Raw genomic sequence first — 14,960 nt, forward strand, 5'->3', positions numbered from 1 at the left:
CTGTTCCTTTAAAACAGGGTGGGTAAGAGATTATATTACCTATCTATTTTAATTAACATAACTAATGTAACTTAATGACAGTATGTTTGTTTAGGCTGAAGTTCCTCTTTAAGGGGATCACTCTGTGACATCTCTGCCTTGGGTGCTGGGGGGAGGGGGGCTTGCCCTGTTTGGAAACACCCATTACCCCCACACTCCACCCCTTGGATCAGCCAATATGGACAGATCCTTGCTTGAGCTTTCTACCCGCCCATCATCAGCAGAATGATTTTCTGTATATACTTACTCAACGAGATGATCCGGCAGACATTCACGCTGCTCTATCAAGGATCCCAGGCTTCCTCCAGGCAGGTGTTCCATGACGAAATAGGCGTGGCTCTGTTTGAAACAAATAAAGACAATAATCACAAAAAATGCACAATACTGTATTTTATTTTCCCCTCAGACTCCCTTTAAACACTAACAAATGTATGTAGTGTAATTCTGAGCAATACAATATGCAGGTATGTTGTGTTATGTAGAAGGTGTGTTCTGTGTACATGATACAATGAATATAATGAATATAATTGTGGCCACATATGGAGGGAGTATTCTGAGTTACACAACAATTAAACATGAGTGCCCAGACTGCCCAGTTCTAATAAACTACAGGAGCCCCGCCCCCAACTCCTCGGCGCTCAGTCCCATGCTGTAATTAATCATGGGAGCTGAGCTTGACGAGGAGGCACGTCTTATTTTCATTTGCCTGCCCCACTGCGCGCTGATTGGTGGAGGTGCACAGTGGGGCTGGAGCGGAGGCAGGAAGCCTCTGTCAGTGCGAGGGGGGCCATGGGCAGCATGCACTGGCATCTAGGCGGGCCCCGGTAATTGTCCCCCTCTCCCTCTGCCGCTACTCAGACCGCATGTCATATCAACCCGCTGCGCCGCTATGACAGGACAGCGGGTCACCAATCAGGGAGTATACAGGAAGACTGGCTGTATGCGCACTGATAGGCGACCCGCTGTCCCGCTGACACAGGGGACAACTATTCTAGCTATACTGGGAAACTATACTAGCCATACTGACTACGGAATCTATACTGGGGCCAGCTATACTATCTATACTGGGGGCAACTATACTCGCTATATTGAATGGAGCAAACTAAACAATCTATACTGTAGGGCAACTATACTAGCTATGCTATAGTGGTTTCAGAAGCAAGGGGGTGAAGAGGGGAGTGGAGTTCACAGGCTGAGGGGTGGAGATACAGAGCAGCTTTGCCTGCGTGTGTGTGATGACAAGCAAAACATGGTCGCACTCATTGTATCACAGGAAGAAATTTTAATTTACTGTTGAAGCTGTTTGCAGCTGGATTTACTGTTAAAAACATCTAAACTTTAGATAAGATATATAGACAAGATTCATGCTTTAGTTATTTTTTTCATCTCGGATCCGCTTTAAGGGCTCTGCCTCTAACACAGACAACCTGGGTTCAAATCTCAGCTCTTCCTGTTCAGCAAGCCACCACTTATTCAGTAAGGAGTCCTTGGACAAAACTCCCTAACACTGCTACTGCCTATAGAGCGGGTCCTAATGGCTGCAGCTCTGGCGCCTTGAGGAGGAGAAAAGAGCAATATAAATGTTGTTTATCTTGTCTAGTCAGCAAAATATGGTAAAGTTGGCATGTGCATGGCAATTTTACCAGTAATCCTGACAATATAGTAGCATGCATTAAGCAATTAGTGTGACCCCCGTTACCTAGGTAACACGCACGTTACCGTTACCACATGCAACGTAGCATAGGAATTTGGAAACGGCCATATTTTATTTTTTGTTTAGAAAATGCCAGTTCCCTGGCTGACATACTAATCTTTTAGCTTCAGGAGTGCCCGAGGCACACCTGGAACTAGCATGCAGCCAGTGTGGGCAGGAAGCTGGATCTGAATACTCTCTTAGTGATGGATTCCCAATGTTAGGATGAGTCAGCAATGATGACTCCTCCCCCACATTCCTCTCATTTCATGCTGTGTGGAAAGATGATGCCTGAGGAGAATGTAAATGAATAGCTTTGGATGGTTCTACATTAATTGGGGTCCCTTAGTAAAAATTAACAAGGCACAACCCCTGAACCAGCACCCCCATATAGCAGTATTAGGTGTCAAGTGCCCCCCTAAGATAGCAGTATTAGGTGACCCCTCCCCCCCCCAAAGCAGCTGCCCCTACCCCAAGATAGCAGCATTAGGGGGCCCTGTTGTTCCCCACCCCCCGGCAGCAGCACTAGGTGGCATTTGTTCCAATCTTACCCAAATACAGCATTAAATGCCCCCCAGATAGCAGCATTAGGTGGCATTATTCTTACAACCCCCTTCCCCCCAACAGGTGACATTAATGGGTAGTATTTGTTGTCCCCCTAGTGCCCTATCCAGATAGTAGTAGGTTGTCCACCCAGGGCCTTGTTTCTCTGCAGAATAGTCCCAGCGGAGTGACCTCTCCTGGCCAGCGGGTGTGTTTTGTCATCAGTGTCCTCCTGTGCCCATCCCCACTCTCCTCATTCCCTGCTGGCATGCGCCAACTCAAGTAACTTACCAATGTACATGAGGAGAGATACAGAGACAGAAAAGGGGGGATGCTAAAAGAAGGAGGAGGAGCATGTCGGCTGAACAGGTGAGTACTCTGAAGTAAAACGGGGCCCAGACACCCACTATTAACTTGGGGGAGACCTGGGAGAGACCATCTCCCTGCTCTGAGGCCCTGTGCAACTGTTCAGTTTGTCCCTACTGTAGAACCAACCCTGTACACAGTATAGGGCATGTGACTGAATGGGGCAGGCAGGCTATACGTACCTCAGACTGCAGTCCAGCATAGGCATGACAGATGAATGGAGACCCTCTGACTTGCTGGAGGATTCTGCTCTCCCGCAGAAGGCTGGTGGTAACCTCCTTTTTGGGGATGCACTTGATAGCCACAGTCTGGTTTTCTCCAGGGAGGGAAGCCAGGACAACCTGTGAGGGACACAGAGAGATTAACATCATTTCATAATCTAATCACATATATGTACAGTGCTGGGAAAGGTTATTACATCAGCAGAGGCAGAATATGTGGCGCGGATGTGATGTCACACATCTGGTGGGCGGGACGAGTTGTGAGACCAAAGCTATCGGCCGTTGCATGGCTGAGTTGATCCCCCTAGTTAGTCGCTTGCCGGGTAGCGGTTGGGGCTGCTGTACACAGTGGTCGGTATCGGCAGACATTAATCTAGCATGTGTGTACGAGCATTAGGCGTAAGGGCTGAAATCAGAGGTATAACTATAAACCATCAGGCCCCATAACAAACGTCATCTGTTAATGATTCAGTCCTGATAGTGCAATCTTACGTCATCTATGTAGTACAAAGGTAATGTAAGTCAATGTGCTTTAAACATGAACTTCAGGTAGCCCCTCATATTATGCAGATGTGATAAAATTGTATAATTGAGATTGTTTGGTTAATGGGCACCTCTAGGCACAGTAGCAGCCATCTCTCACACACACATGAAGTGATGTGATTGGATGCAGCAATACAGTCACATACCACATATGCTGCATAAACCACATGACATGATAAGTCCCTCCCACAGATGCAGAGGCTGCAGGGAGGCTGTGCTGGACGACGTGTCTCCCAAATACGCTATTAGGAAATACAATGCATCTGCCGCAAGGCGTTCTGGCCAGCAGGACTGTTTCCAGGCATAGGGATCCCTGTGCTGGTTTGCCTGCCACTGATGGTCACCTGGCTTTTTTGGGTATATTTGGTGGAGGGTAGCATCCACCGAGCCCCCTAGACTCTCTCCAGGCCCTAGGCAACTGCCTAAGATTGCCTTGTGGATGATCCGGCGCTGCCTTTAAATGCAGAGAAGAAGAATTGCAAAATACCCAAAATACTTAGTGCTCCTATACTGTATAAATGTAGTCAGGGGATCATTTTCAACAAGGAGGATGCACTTAAGGACGAGCCAGCACAGTTTTGTGAGAAGTAAAGCTGTACCCGCATGTGTGTAAGCAGGTGGGGGGGGGGGGGGGCAGAGAGGGTTACCCTACCTGTCACACTGCCTCTAGCTGCTGCGCTGCACGCTGTGAAGGGGGAAGTGTCGGGAGGGTGGAGCGCAGCGTGTGGTGCTGCAGCTAGAGGCAGCGAGGGGGAATGTAAGGTAACTCTCTCTGTCCCCCGGCAACCCCCCCCCCCCTCCCCCACCGCTCTCACCTCACTTCAGTTCTCTCACAACTGTGCCTGCACTTCCCTAGCTGCAATCTGTATGGGGTTTTCTTGTTTTGTAGCACTTTTTAATGCCACAAAATAATTCTTACTGGCTCAGGTGACCCTAATGGGTATAAGTAAAGTCTGTATGCAGGAATACCTCCTGCATATCAAACAACAGAGTGCCCACTTTCTGGGTTCCTCTTTGCAGAGGCACGAGACATACACATGTCAATGCCAGGGCCTGTCACTTGGTTGTACTGCTGTGTGGCATGAGGACAGGGGGAGTGGCTACACTCTCCATAGCCAGGAATCACATGTCCCCATGGCAACTGATGCTTGGCGCTAGTTTAACAGCCTACAGGTTTACTAAAAATCCTACACATCTATGATAATCCTTGATTAACATTCATTAATTACACCATTGTGAAGGAATCCATGGATACTGGGTTAGGCCCCTTTTGGATAGTGTATTCCAGACAGCATAGCACCTCCACTACCAAGGACCAACATCTAAAGGGCGACCCAGATCTGAAGCCGACTACTGCAGTCCAATTTATGGCCTTGTCTTCCCCTGAAAACCCACAGGAGTCACTGCCTGAATCCCCAGGAGCAAGGTAAAGCGTATCATATCACTGGCTGGGGATGCTGGCCTACATTTCCTTGCCCATCAGTATATACCAATGCCCTTACCACCATATACATCACATGTATATCTCCCTTTTATCATGTCCCCATCCTGCTCTTTAGAGAAAGGGTGCTTACCTTCCCAAATGCTCCCTGTCCAAGAATAGAAAGGACTCTTAAGTCACCGATGGAGACAGCAGGTCTCTTGATGGGCCGTTCTCCACTCTCCAGGTCCTCACTGCTCTGAGCCTTTTCAGGCTCCCTCTTCCTCTTGTGGGTGATGGTTTTCCCCACATGTGGACCCGACTGGCCACAAGGAAGCTTAGAGAAACTCATTGCTGTTATTTGAGTCTCTTCAAAAGAAATTGCTTTGAAAATAATCCAAAAAACTGCCGAGAGTCAATCGCTGAGATGTGATCAGATCACCGTCTCAAACAAGATGGCCGACGCCGTCATGGCAACCTACTTGTGACAGTTATGACAGTTAAGATGAGTCACAGTCATACAAACTGGAAGCAAATCAATATAATTACACTGGATCTTAAAAATTAATAGTAAATGGCTACCAGTTTGTATGATTGGGCCCTAATTGGCTTTTTTATGTATTTTTATCATTTATATTTTTTAGAATAAAGCTGGATTACAACAAAAGATCTCATGTTTGCTTGCATGAGCTCACTGGCTCCAGCCTGCTGATCACCTGACATCTAACTGCTAAACAGCCACCAGCACAACTGCCATCTACGTGTTTACTATTTACCTGCATCAGTGTTTTACTACAGCTAACATCTGGAAATATGCCTGAAGAAGGGGACTAGATCCCAGAAAGCTGGCATTATTTCACTTTATCAGTTAGCCATACATACAAACTGGTAGCAAATCAATATAACTACACTGGATCTTAAAAATGGATGTTAATTGGCTACCCGTTTGTATGATTGGGCCCTGATTTGGCTTTTTTAATGTATTTTTATAATTTATATGTTTAGAATAAAGCTGGATTACAACAAAATATATGAGATTCAAGCCTGTTTTTTTTTTTTCTTCAGCTTAACCATCATCTTTTTAGAAGAGTTGTGTGGATAAATATAGGGGTTCATCCACAAAACATACCTCATTAATTACCTATTTTTACTTATTTTTCACCTTTTTTTATAATCTGACAGATCTCACAGTGTTTTGGACTAGTCCATCTCCTCATAGGGGATTCTCAGCATTTCCTTTAATTCTTTAGAAAAGCACTCCATAGAAAGGATCTATACAAAGATGTCGACCGGCCTCCCTACTCACTTGCACACTGCTTTGGCAGTTGAACTGAGCAAATGACGTCCAGAATGTGCTTTTGGATATAAAAATAAAAATCGAGAATCCCCTATAAGAAGATGGACTAGTCCAAGACCTGTGAGATTTTTACAGCCTATTATAAATGAGAGAGAGGTAGGAAAGAAAGACATTTAGGGCCCATTCTCACTAAGGGCTTGATTCACTAAACTGTGATAACTGCTATCACTGTTGCGCTAGTGTTTTGCGAGCTTCATAACGCGCATAACGTTTTGCACGCGCTAATGCGAATTTTTGCGCAAAGCATGAAGAAAATTCACGTTTTGCCTGTAAAAATTCGCATTAGCGTGTGCAAAACGTTACGCGCATTATAACGCACGCAAAACGCTAGCACGGCCGTGATAGCAGTTATCCCGGTTTAGTGAATCAAGCCCTAGAATCGCCTTTCTGAGCGTTTTGCGATTGATTAGCGTTTTTAAAATTGCTCTCATTCACTTTCATTAAAATCGCAGTAAAAATAGTTGAAAAATCGCCGCGATTTTCACGTACGTGATCACGAGATTGCGAAATCTCTGATTTTTCCGCAATTTTAACCACGATTTTAATGAAAGTGAATGGGAGCGATTTTAAAAACGCTAATTAATCACAAAACGCTCAGAAAACCGCTTCTAGTGTGAATGGGCCCTAACCGTGCATTTTACTCTGCAACAAATGTACATTTTATACATATGTAAGTACATGTTTGGGGGTTTTTGTTTTGTTTTTTTGTTGGCAATTTTCTTGCTAGTTGGGTTTCATAACCAAATATATACCCATTGGGCACAGTCCAGTCACATTCCAGAGGCACTATGGCTGGAATTTTCATTTTGATAACCCTGCTAACATGTATATAAGAGGAAAGACATCAGTTTTTACAGCAGAGTTTTCTGTGTGATGCAAATGTGTTTTTGTAATCAAATTTCTACTTGCAATTAGTATACAAAGTCAGCGCAGGTCTATAATAATACAGCTTTCGCCATTTTCTGATATACAGGATCCTTGAATGAAAAGGTAAAGAAGCAAGGCTTACCAGATTCCAACAACCCACATTATAAGGTTGTAAACAAGTTTGATAGATGGTCCGCAGAACTCTCAGATGGTGTTGTGTCACCAGCGATGTCACACGCCACAGATTCCTCCGGAATGCAGAACTCTCAGATGGTGTTTCACCAGCGATGTCACACGCCACAGATTCCTCCGGAATGCAGAACTCTCAGATGGTGTTTCACCAGCGATGTCACACGCCACAGATTCCTCCAGAATGCAGTAGATGTACTGAGGTCACAAAGACTCGCCAGAGGGGAACCCAATAGGATAGTAGCATGAAAGAGCTATACGGCACAGCTAAGTGTAAACCGTCTTTATTACGTAGCATATAAAACAATTAGTAAAAGGAAAAAGAAAACTCACATACGGGGCCCGTGCACTGGGAACCCCGAAAAAGTAGCGCGCATAAAATGGTCAATAGAAGGCCTCAGATGTAATGGTGCCGCCTATCGCCTTCCCGGCCGGTTTCGCAGTCATTTTTGGGTTTAAAATGGGAGTGGTTAAACTCCACCCAGTTCAGGCTGCACTAATCAAAAACAGAAAACATCAAACACAAAATAAAACATTGTGACAAACTTCATTGTGTGAGAAGAAAAATAACAAAAAAATCTCTCAAATAGTGTGAGAGAGAGAAGGTGAGTGCAATATTACCTGCATATTCACTTCATAGTAGACTAGGTAAGATTATGCGTTTTGATGCGATTGCAATTTTGCTGAGGCTTTCTTTTCCTGGTTTCCTGATTGTTTACCTAAAAAATGCAAGGAAAATTGCATGCATTGCGTTTTTTTTCAGCGCCGTGCTTAAAAAGCGCAGTAGTCAGGACTCTAGCACAATACATGCAATTCCGATTTTTTTATCTGATCCAATTTCTTATTCCGTTTAAAAAACGTGCGGCATGCTGCTACGTTTTTTAATCGGAATCAAAATCGGACGTATAAAAAAAAAATCGGAATTGCTTGTAGTGTGCAAGAGACCTCACTGTGATTTATGTGTCTTTCTAAAAACGCATTGCACCACTGTGTAAAGGTCATCACAATTTCATAATTTTTCAAAAGGCCTTGCGATTAAAACAAACACAGCGCAAGTCAGCCAGTGTGTACAGATCCAAATGAGAAATGAGCAGAAGTGTAGTGTGCAGTTGCGGGTCCGGGGATTGTGGTGACAGCGGGGGAGGTGGCTGCTCCTGTGGCCTCATTTGTACGATGGTCACCATCTTCCTCCACTCAAGCCGCAGTTTAATTCTCCTGGCTTCAACGCATGTTGGTAGATTTAGTCCATGGCATGTATTTGCATCCATGGACTACATCTCCCAGCATGCCTTGGGAGAATGAAACTGCAGGATGAGCAGAGGAGATGGTGACCACTATGCAGATGACTCTGCCTGGGGGACATCCAGGGCACCCCAGAATAGATCCGGGGAACATACCACTGATCTTTGGAGCTAGCGACGCTCCTGGAGTAGGTTATACAATTCAGTTATATTAGAGCTAGGTCACACTATATCATCACGTTTCCTGACAGTGACATATAATGTGAGATAGACAAAACATATGATATAGAGTGAGTTAAGTGGTTACTTTTGAGGAGGAAGAAGTCCACTTACCCCAGACTTTACTACATTTTCCGGGACAACCTCTAAGGCTACTTGCACACCAAGACGTTGCGTTAGGTGCTACGTTAAGGTCGCATAACGTGCACCTAATGCAATGCCTGGTGCTCTTCGATGTGGACGTCAGAGTGAGCCGCGTTGTGCAGCTCACTCTGGCGTCTGTGATGCCGTGATGCGTACTCTTGGACGCAAGCGGCATCACGTGGTCCCGCCGGCCAATCGCCGCACAGAGCGGCCGCACCAGGAAGTAAACACTGCACGTCACGACGTGCAGTGAATATTAATTAGCCATGTGCCTGGCCGCTCTCCGCTCCTCCCCAACAGGACTGAGCAAGTGCAAACAGTCTAACGCGGCTTAAGCCGCTCTAACGCCGTAGCATGCTGCACTTTCGGGAGAACGTGCAGCGTTACATGTAACGCAACGTGGGCAGTGTGAACAGCCCACTTGTGTTACATTGCTGTGCGTTGGGGGAGCGTTACAGGCTGCACTAACGTGCGCCTGTAACGTCTTAGTGTGTTAGCAGCCTAAGTGTATATACTGTAACAGGGAAGCCTTTTTTACTAGTCTTATCAAGAAAATGCCTTTTACACCACCGGGAAGCAAGAAAATACTCGGAATGAGGGCTTGTTCACACTATGACCATTTTCTATTTTTTTTATAAGCGCTGGCAATTTTAAAAATCGCTCTAAAAGCATTTGCGCAATGATTTCCTATGAGACTGTGAGCATTTTGGCTAAATAGAAGGTATAGGGAATGCACTTGAAAAAGCTCTTTGTATAGCGATTTCCCAAACGCTTTTATGAATAAATACATTTTATTTATTAGTTTCCGGGTCAAAGCATTCACTTACTGACGTCAGAAAGTGTCTAAATCGCTCAGCAAAAGTGCTTAGAAAAGCGCTTACAAAAACGCTTTTCTAAGCTCACAGCGCAGGGAAAAGCACTTTGAAAAACGCTCTAGAAATCGCTCAGCGCTTGCGATTTATAATGTGAACAAGGCCTAATTCTGACCGTTACTTTTTCACGAGATTTTGGTAATTTTTCAATTTCAAAGTGCTGAGAAATTATTTTAGGGTCCGTTTCCATTGCTGCGGAAATCGGGGCCGATTTTCGCAGCAGAGTTTCCCCACAAGGAAAACGCGCGGGGAAACTTGCCATAGTGGATAATGCTGCCGCTGTCCGAATAGTTTACCTTAGCGATTCAACCGACATTGCAGCATTTTTCCGTGCGGTCTGCAGCGAATCTCATAGCTGTGCATGGCCTGGCTTCTGAGATTCATCTGCGTACTCCCAGACCAGGAAGTGCCGCCGCGCGTCTCGCAGGCGGCTAGTGGAAATTGGCCTTTAGGCTGGTTTCACAGTGGGACGTTACAGGCGCACGTTAGAGCAGCCTGTAACGCAGCCCACCGCACAGTAATGAAAAATCAATGGGGCTGTTCACAGTGCGGACGTTGCGTTACATTGTAACGCTGCGTCACAAGACAACGTACTGCATGCAGTACTTTAGATGCGGCTGAGCCGCGTTACACTGCTTGCACATGCTCAGTAATCTTGTGGAGGAGCGGAGAGCGGCCAGGCACATGGCTAGTTAATATGCACTGCACGTTGTGACGTGCAGTGTTAACTTCCTTGAGCGGCCGCTCTGTGCGGCGATTGGCCGGCGGGACCACGTGATGCCGCATGCGCACAAGAGTGCGCATCACGGCATCACTGACGCCAGAGTGAGCTGCACAACGCGGCTCACTCTGACGTCCAGATCCAGCACCACCAGACGTTCCGTTAGGGGGACGTTATGTGACCTTAACGCCCCCTCTAACGCAACGTCCTGGTATGAAATTAGCCTTAAAGAGAAAATAAAATATTATTTCCTAGGAGAAAAATTAAGAGGTAAAGTGACTTGGATCTGGCCAGTGGCATAGCAATAGGGGGTGCAGAGGTAGCAACCGTATCGGGGCCCTTGGGCCAGAGGGGCCCACCGCGCAAACACTGTATTAGCTCTTTATTGGTCCTGTGCTGATAATATTCACTACTATAGTTTATTTGAATAGTAGTGATCATTAACACACAGTTTCCCATCCCCTTCTTGCACCGCTGACACTGTGGTTGTCCTTGGTTGCTTTTGTTGTGTTGTATAAACTGTTGTTATCTAGAGCATGCTTGGGTGGCCCAATTGCTAAACTCGCACTGGGGCTCCCGGCTTCTTAGCTACGCCACTGGATCTGGCCACGGAGAGATAAACAATGAGTTAGGGCTTGTTCACATGAGCGCTTTGACTTTTTTTAAACGCTGGCGATTTTAAAAAGCGCTTTAAAAGCTCTTGTGCAATGAAAGCCAATGTAAGTGCTCTGACATGAGCGATAAGCTTTCTTTCCAATCGCAAACGTGGGCCCTGCACCATTTCCTGAGCGTTTGCGCTTCAATGGAAGGTATAGGAAAATCTCTGAGTGCTTTAAAAAGAGCTTGGATAAGCGATTTTGTGAGCGCATTGCATAACAAAGGACATTAAATTAGGTCTGATCCTATTTTCAATAGAAGTTTGCTGTAAGTCATCCGAAATGATGCAGATTGTTGCACCGTACATTTCTGGCAGATTCATTCTAAGGGCTGGTGCACACCAAGAGCGGTTCTAAAGGGTTTTTTAAAACGCTTTCGGGTGGAAAACCGATTGGCTAACGTTAGTGAATGGGCTGATGCACACCAGAGTGGGTCGTTTTCACCCAAATGCAAACTTGGGTCCTACAACATTTTTGAGATTTCTGAGGCATTTCTGCCTCAATGTATAGTGTAGGAAAGTGGAAAACTGCTCTGAAAAACGCTGGATCAGAGCGGTTTTCCAAGCATTTTTGTTACAGTAGCTGTTCAGTTACAGCTTTACTGTAACAATATATGAAATCTGCTACACAAAAACGCTCCAAAAACCGCTAGGCATGTTTAGAACATCTCTCTACACATGCCTAGAATCCCTCTGAAAATCTGCTTCAAAAACAAACAGTGCATGCGCAGTACACCTGAATACACGCATTTCTACTGCGCATGTGTAAGTTTATGAATCACACATGCCTGGTAAAAGAAATTGCTCAGGCACATTTTTTTTTTTCCTTTGTGGACAAGCAGTTCCTTGTACTGGGCAAGCATGATTCGCAAACTTGTGCATGCCACGTTCATTTGCGCTTGTGCACTGGGCATGAGCACTTCCGAGAAAAGGAGAAATGTAAAAGCTGTGTCCATGCGCAACTGGATGAAGGAAGGAAAGCAAAGGGAACAGTAAGGCCCCATTCACACTTGAGCGTTTTGCCAGCGATTTCAGCAAAATGCTCAAATGCTAGCGCTTTTGAAAGCGCCAGTGTAATTAAACCCTATGAGCCCATTCTTATTTGGGCGATTTGTGCTAATCGCCACAAATCAGCCAAAATCGTGAAACGCAAACGCGTCGCCTGCACCATTTTCAGGCGATTTCCCGGTGATCACGTTTCAGTGCTATAGAAGCGCTAAATGCGATCGCGGAAAAATCGCCGCGGTGTTCAGTGATTTTTCAGCTGAAAAATCACTTACGCACTTTGCGCTTTCATGTGTGAATGGGGCATAAGAACTTCCACATGCATCTGAAATCTTAAGGCATATTTAATTAAAATGAAAAAAAGTTTGTTTTAATTTCAGCAAAAGTGGTTTCTTTATTATCAGCAAAAAGTGAAATGTGATTTAAGCTTTGTACAATGTCATGTTTGCTTCAGGCAACAAATCTTGCATAGTTTTGTAACAATGGCAAGTTTTGGAATAATTGTTGTACAGACGTGCTGCTCAGCTCTCAGCTGAGGAGCGTGTTCTTCTCTAAGGAGAGGGAAGGGGGAGATGCATGAGTGCCGCCACATTGGCCTCAATTCACTAAGCTTTATCAAACACTTTCTCAAACGTTTGAGAATTTACCTCATGCATAAAATCTAATTTTTAATTCACTAAAGGTGTTATAGATTTATCTAATGTTTTATCGATAAAACCTTCAATAAATCTGTAACGCCTTAGTGAATTCAAATTTAGATTTTACCCATGAGGTAAATTATCAAACATTTGATAAAGTGTTTGATAAAGCTTAGTGAATTGTGGTGAGAATATAGTGAGTGAGAATGAAGTGAGAATATGGAGGCAGCCATATTTATTTCCTTATAAACAATGCCAGTTGCCTGGCAGCCCTGCTGATCTACGTGACTGCAGTAGTGTCGGAATAACATCAGAAACAAGCATGCTGCCAGTCATGCTCAACTCCGGATTCGGATAAAACCCAGATAGTTGTTATCCAGATTTCATCCTGTTAAATCAAATCACAAATCACCTGTGCAGGGTGGGCGGGGCAATCTTACCTATCTGAGGTCTTCTTAGGTCCATCCCTCGGCGCCTCCCACGATGCGGTCCACGCGACGGTCACATGATTACAAACACTTGACCCCCCGCGCAGGTGATTTGATTTAACAGGATGAAATCCGGATAACAACTATAAGGATTTCATCCGAATCCGGAGTTAAGCATCACTGAATGCAGCTAATCTTGTCAGATATGACGATTCAGGGTCTATGGCTAAAACTATTCGAGGCAGAGGATCAGCAGGATAGCCAAGAAACTGGTATTGCTTTAACCTCCTTAGCGGTAGGGCCGACACAGTGTCGGGCTATGTCGCCACTGAGGATTTCTCGGCTGCTGGTGGACCGATTTACATAATTGTTTTTTTAACACACGCAGCTAGCACTTTGCTAGCTGCGTGTTGTAATCAATCGCCGCTGCTTGCCGCCGATCCGCTGCTAACCGCCACAAAAGAGCCCCCCACCCACCCCGCAGACCCCTTGCGCAGCCTGGCCAATCACCGCCAGGTTGCGCTAGGGGGTGGATCGGGACTCCCTCTGATGTCACGATGTTGATAACGTCATCGCGATTGTCGCCATGGCGACGGGGGAAGCCCACACAGGAAATCCAGTTCAGAACAGGATTTCCTGTTGGGCACGATCGCTGGCGGTGATCGGAGGGGTGGGAGGGATTCAGCAGGTGGGGGGGGGGGGGGGGGGGGGGAAGCATGTAGCTAGCGCTAGGCTAGCTACATGCTAAAAATATTTTTTTAAAAACCGTCCCACGGCCGTGTGCCGCAATGTAACATAACGCCAGGGAGGTTAAAGGAAATAAATAGCAGAGCAGGCTCTTCATCCCTCTTGCATTAGTTGTCCTTTAAGCACTTCAGCCTACAGGGTTGAGATTTGTTTACATCTGAGCAACTTTCACCTCCCATTCATTTGCCAATAACTTTATCACTACTCATCACAATGAATTGATCTATATCTTGTTTTTTCCGCCACCAATTAGGCTTTCTGTGGGTGATACATTTTGCTGAGAATTAATTTATTCTAAATCCATTTTAACAGGAATATTAAGAAAGAAATGGAAAAAAATAATTATTGCTCAGCTTTTGGCCATTATAGTTTGAAATTAATACATGCCACCATAATTAAAACCTATATACTTTATTTACCAATTTGTCCCGCTTATTACACCATTTACATTATGTCCCTATCACAATGTATGGCGCCGATATTTAATTTGGAAATAAAGGTGCATTTTTTTCAGTTTGCGTCCATCACTATTTAGTAGCCCATAATTTAACAAATCATATTGATATACTCCTTTGACATGAATATTTAAAAAGTTCAGACCCTCAGGTAACTATTTATGTTTTGTTTTTTTTAATTATTGTAATTTTTCATTTTATTTTTTATGAAAACTTGTATGTGGGTATTTTTTGGTGTGGGAGGTAAACAGGGGATTTTAAATGTTTTAAAATGTATTTATTCAATTGAAAGTGTTTTTTGGTGTCATTTGCTATTTGGCCACAAGATGGCCACAGTCAAAAAGTCCTGGGAGCGATTGATCTCGCTCCCAGGAAGAAGTATGAAGACGGGGAACTTTTTGACCTCAGGAAAGCCGCAACGTCTGAAGAGACGCTGTCGGCTTTTCTCCGGGGAGGGGGGTGTCTGATCAGTGAAAGGGATTTATAATCCCTTTCATTGATCGCTGGGCTAACGGCCAGCAGCGGGGGCGCGCGCGGGAGTGCGCACAGCCTAACTGGACAAAAATTTTCAACCAGTTAGGCTGAAGTGGTTAAAGG

At 45.0% G+C, this 14,960-nt stretch overlaps 1 protein-coding gene and 1 long non-coding RNA gene across 13 annotated transcripts in view; one reads left to right on the plus strand and one right to left on the minus strand.

The window, feature by feature from the left end:
• Positions 1 to 14,960, minus strand: part of LOC137564320 (protein kinase C delta type-like) — a 32,206-nt gene that overhangs the window by 8,773 nt on the left and 8,473 nt on the right. For 3 of the 12 annotated variants that reach the window (XM_068278059.1, XM_068278058.1, XM_068278057.1), the window contains exons 1-3: positions 4,980 to 5,967; positions 2,824 to 2,982; positions 287 to 378 (exon numbers count right to left, since the gene is read on the minus strand). In XM_068278059.1, coding sequence (XP_068134160.1) covers positions 287 to 378; positions 2,824 to 2,982; positions 4,980 to 5,177 — 449 coding nt within the window. In that variant the 5' untranslated portion in view covers positions 5,178 to 5,967. Of the gene's footprint in view, positions 1 to 286; positions 379 to 2,823; positions 2,983 to 4,374; positions 4,899 to 4,979; positions 5,968 to 7,859; positions 7,958 to 14,960 lie in introns of those variants that run through there. The other 9 variants (XM_068278066.1, XM_068278065.1, XM_068278063.1 and 6 more) reach the window with 7 other exon arrangements.
• On the plus strand, positions 4,363 to 7,788 carry LOC137564321 (uncharacterized). The gene is made up of 2 exons (XR_011030574.1): positions 4,363 to 4,831; positions 7,156 to 7,788. It is a non-coding gene; the product is annotated as an uncharacterized lncRNA (long non-coding RNA).

Source organism: Hyperolius riggenbachi, chromosome 3 (genome assembly GCF_040937935.1).
Source record: "Hyperolius riggenbachi isolate aHypRig1 chromosome 3, aHypRig1.pri, whole genome shotgun sequence".
Classification (NCBI taxonomy): Eukaryota; Metazoa; Chordata; class Amphibia; order Anura; family Hyperoliidae; genus Hyperolius; species Hyperolius riggenbachi.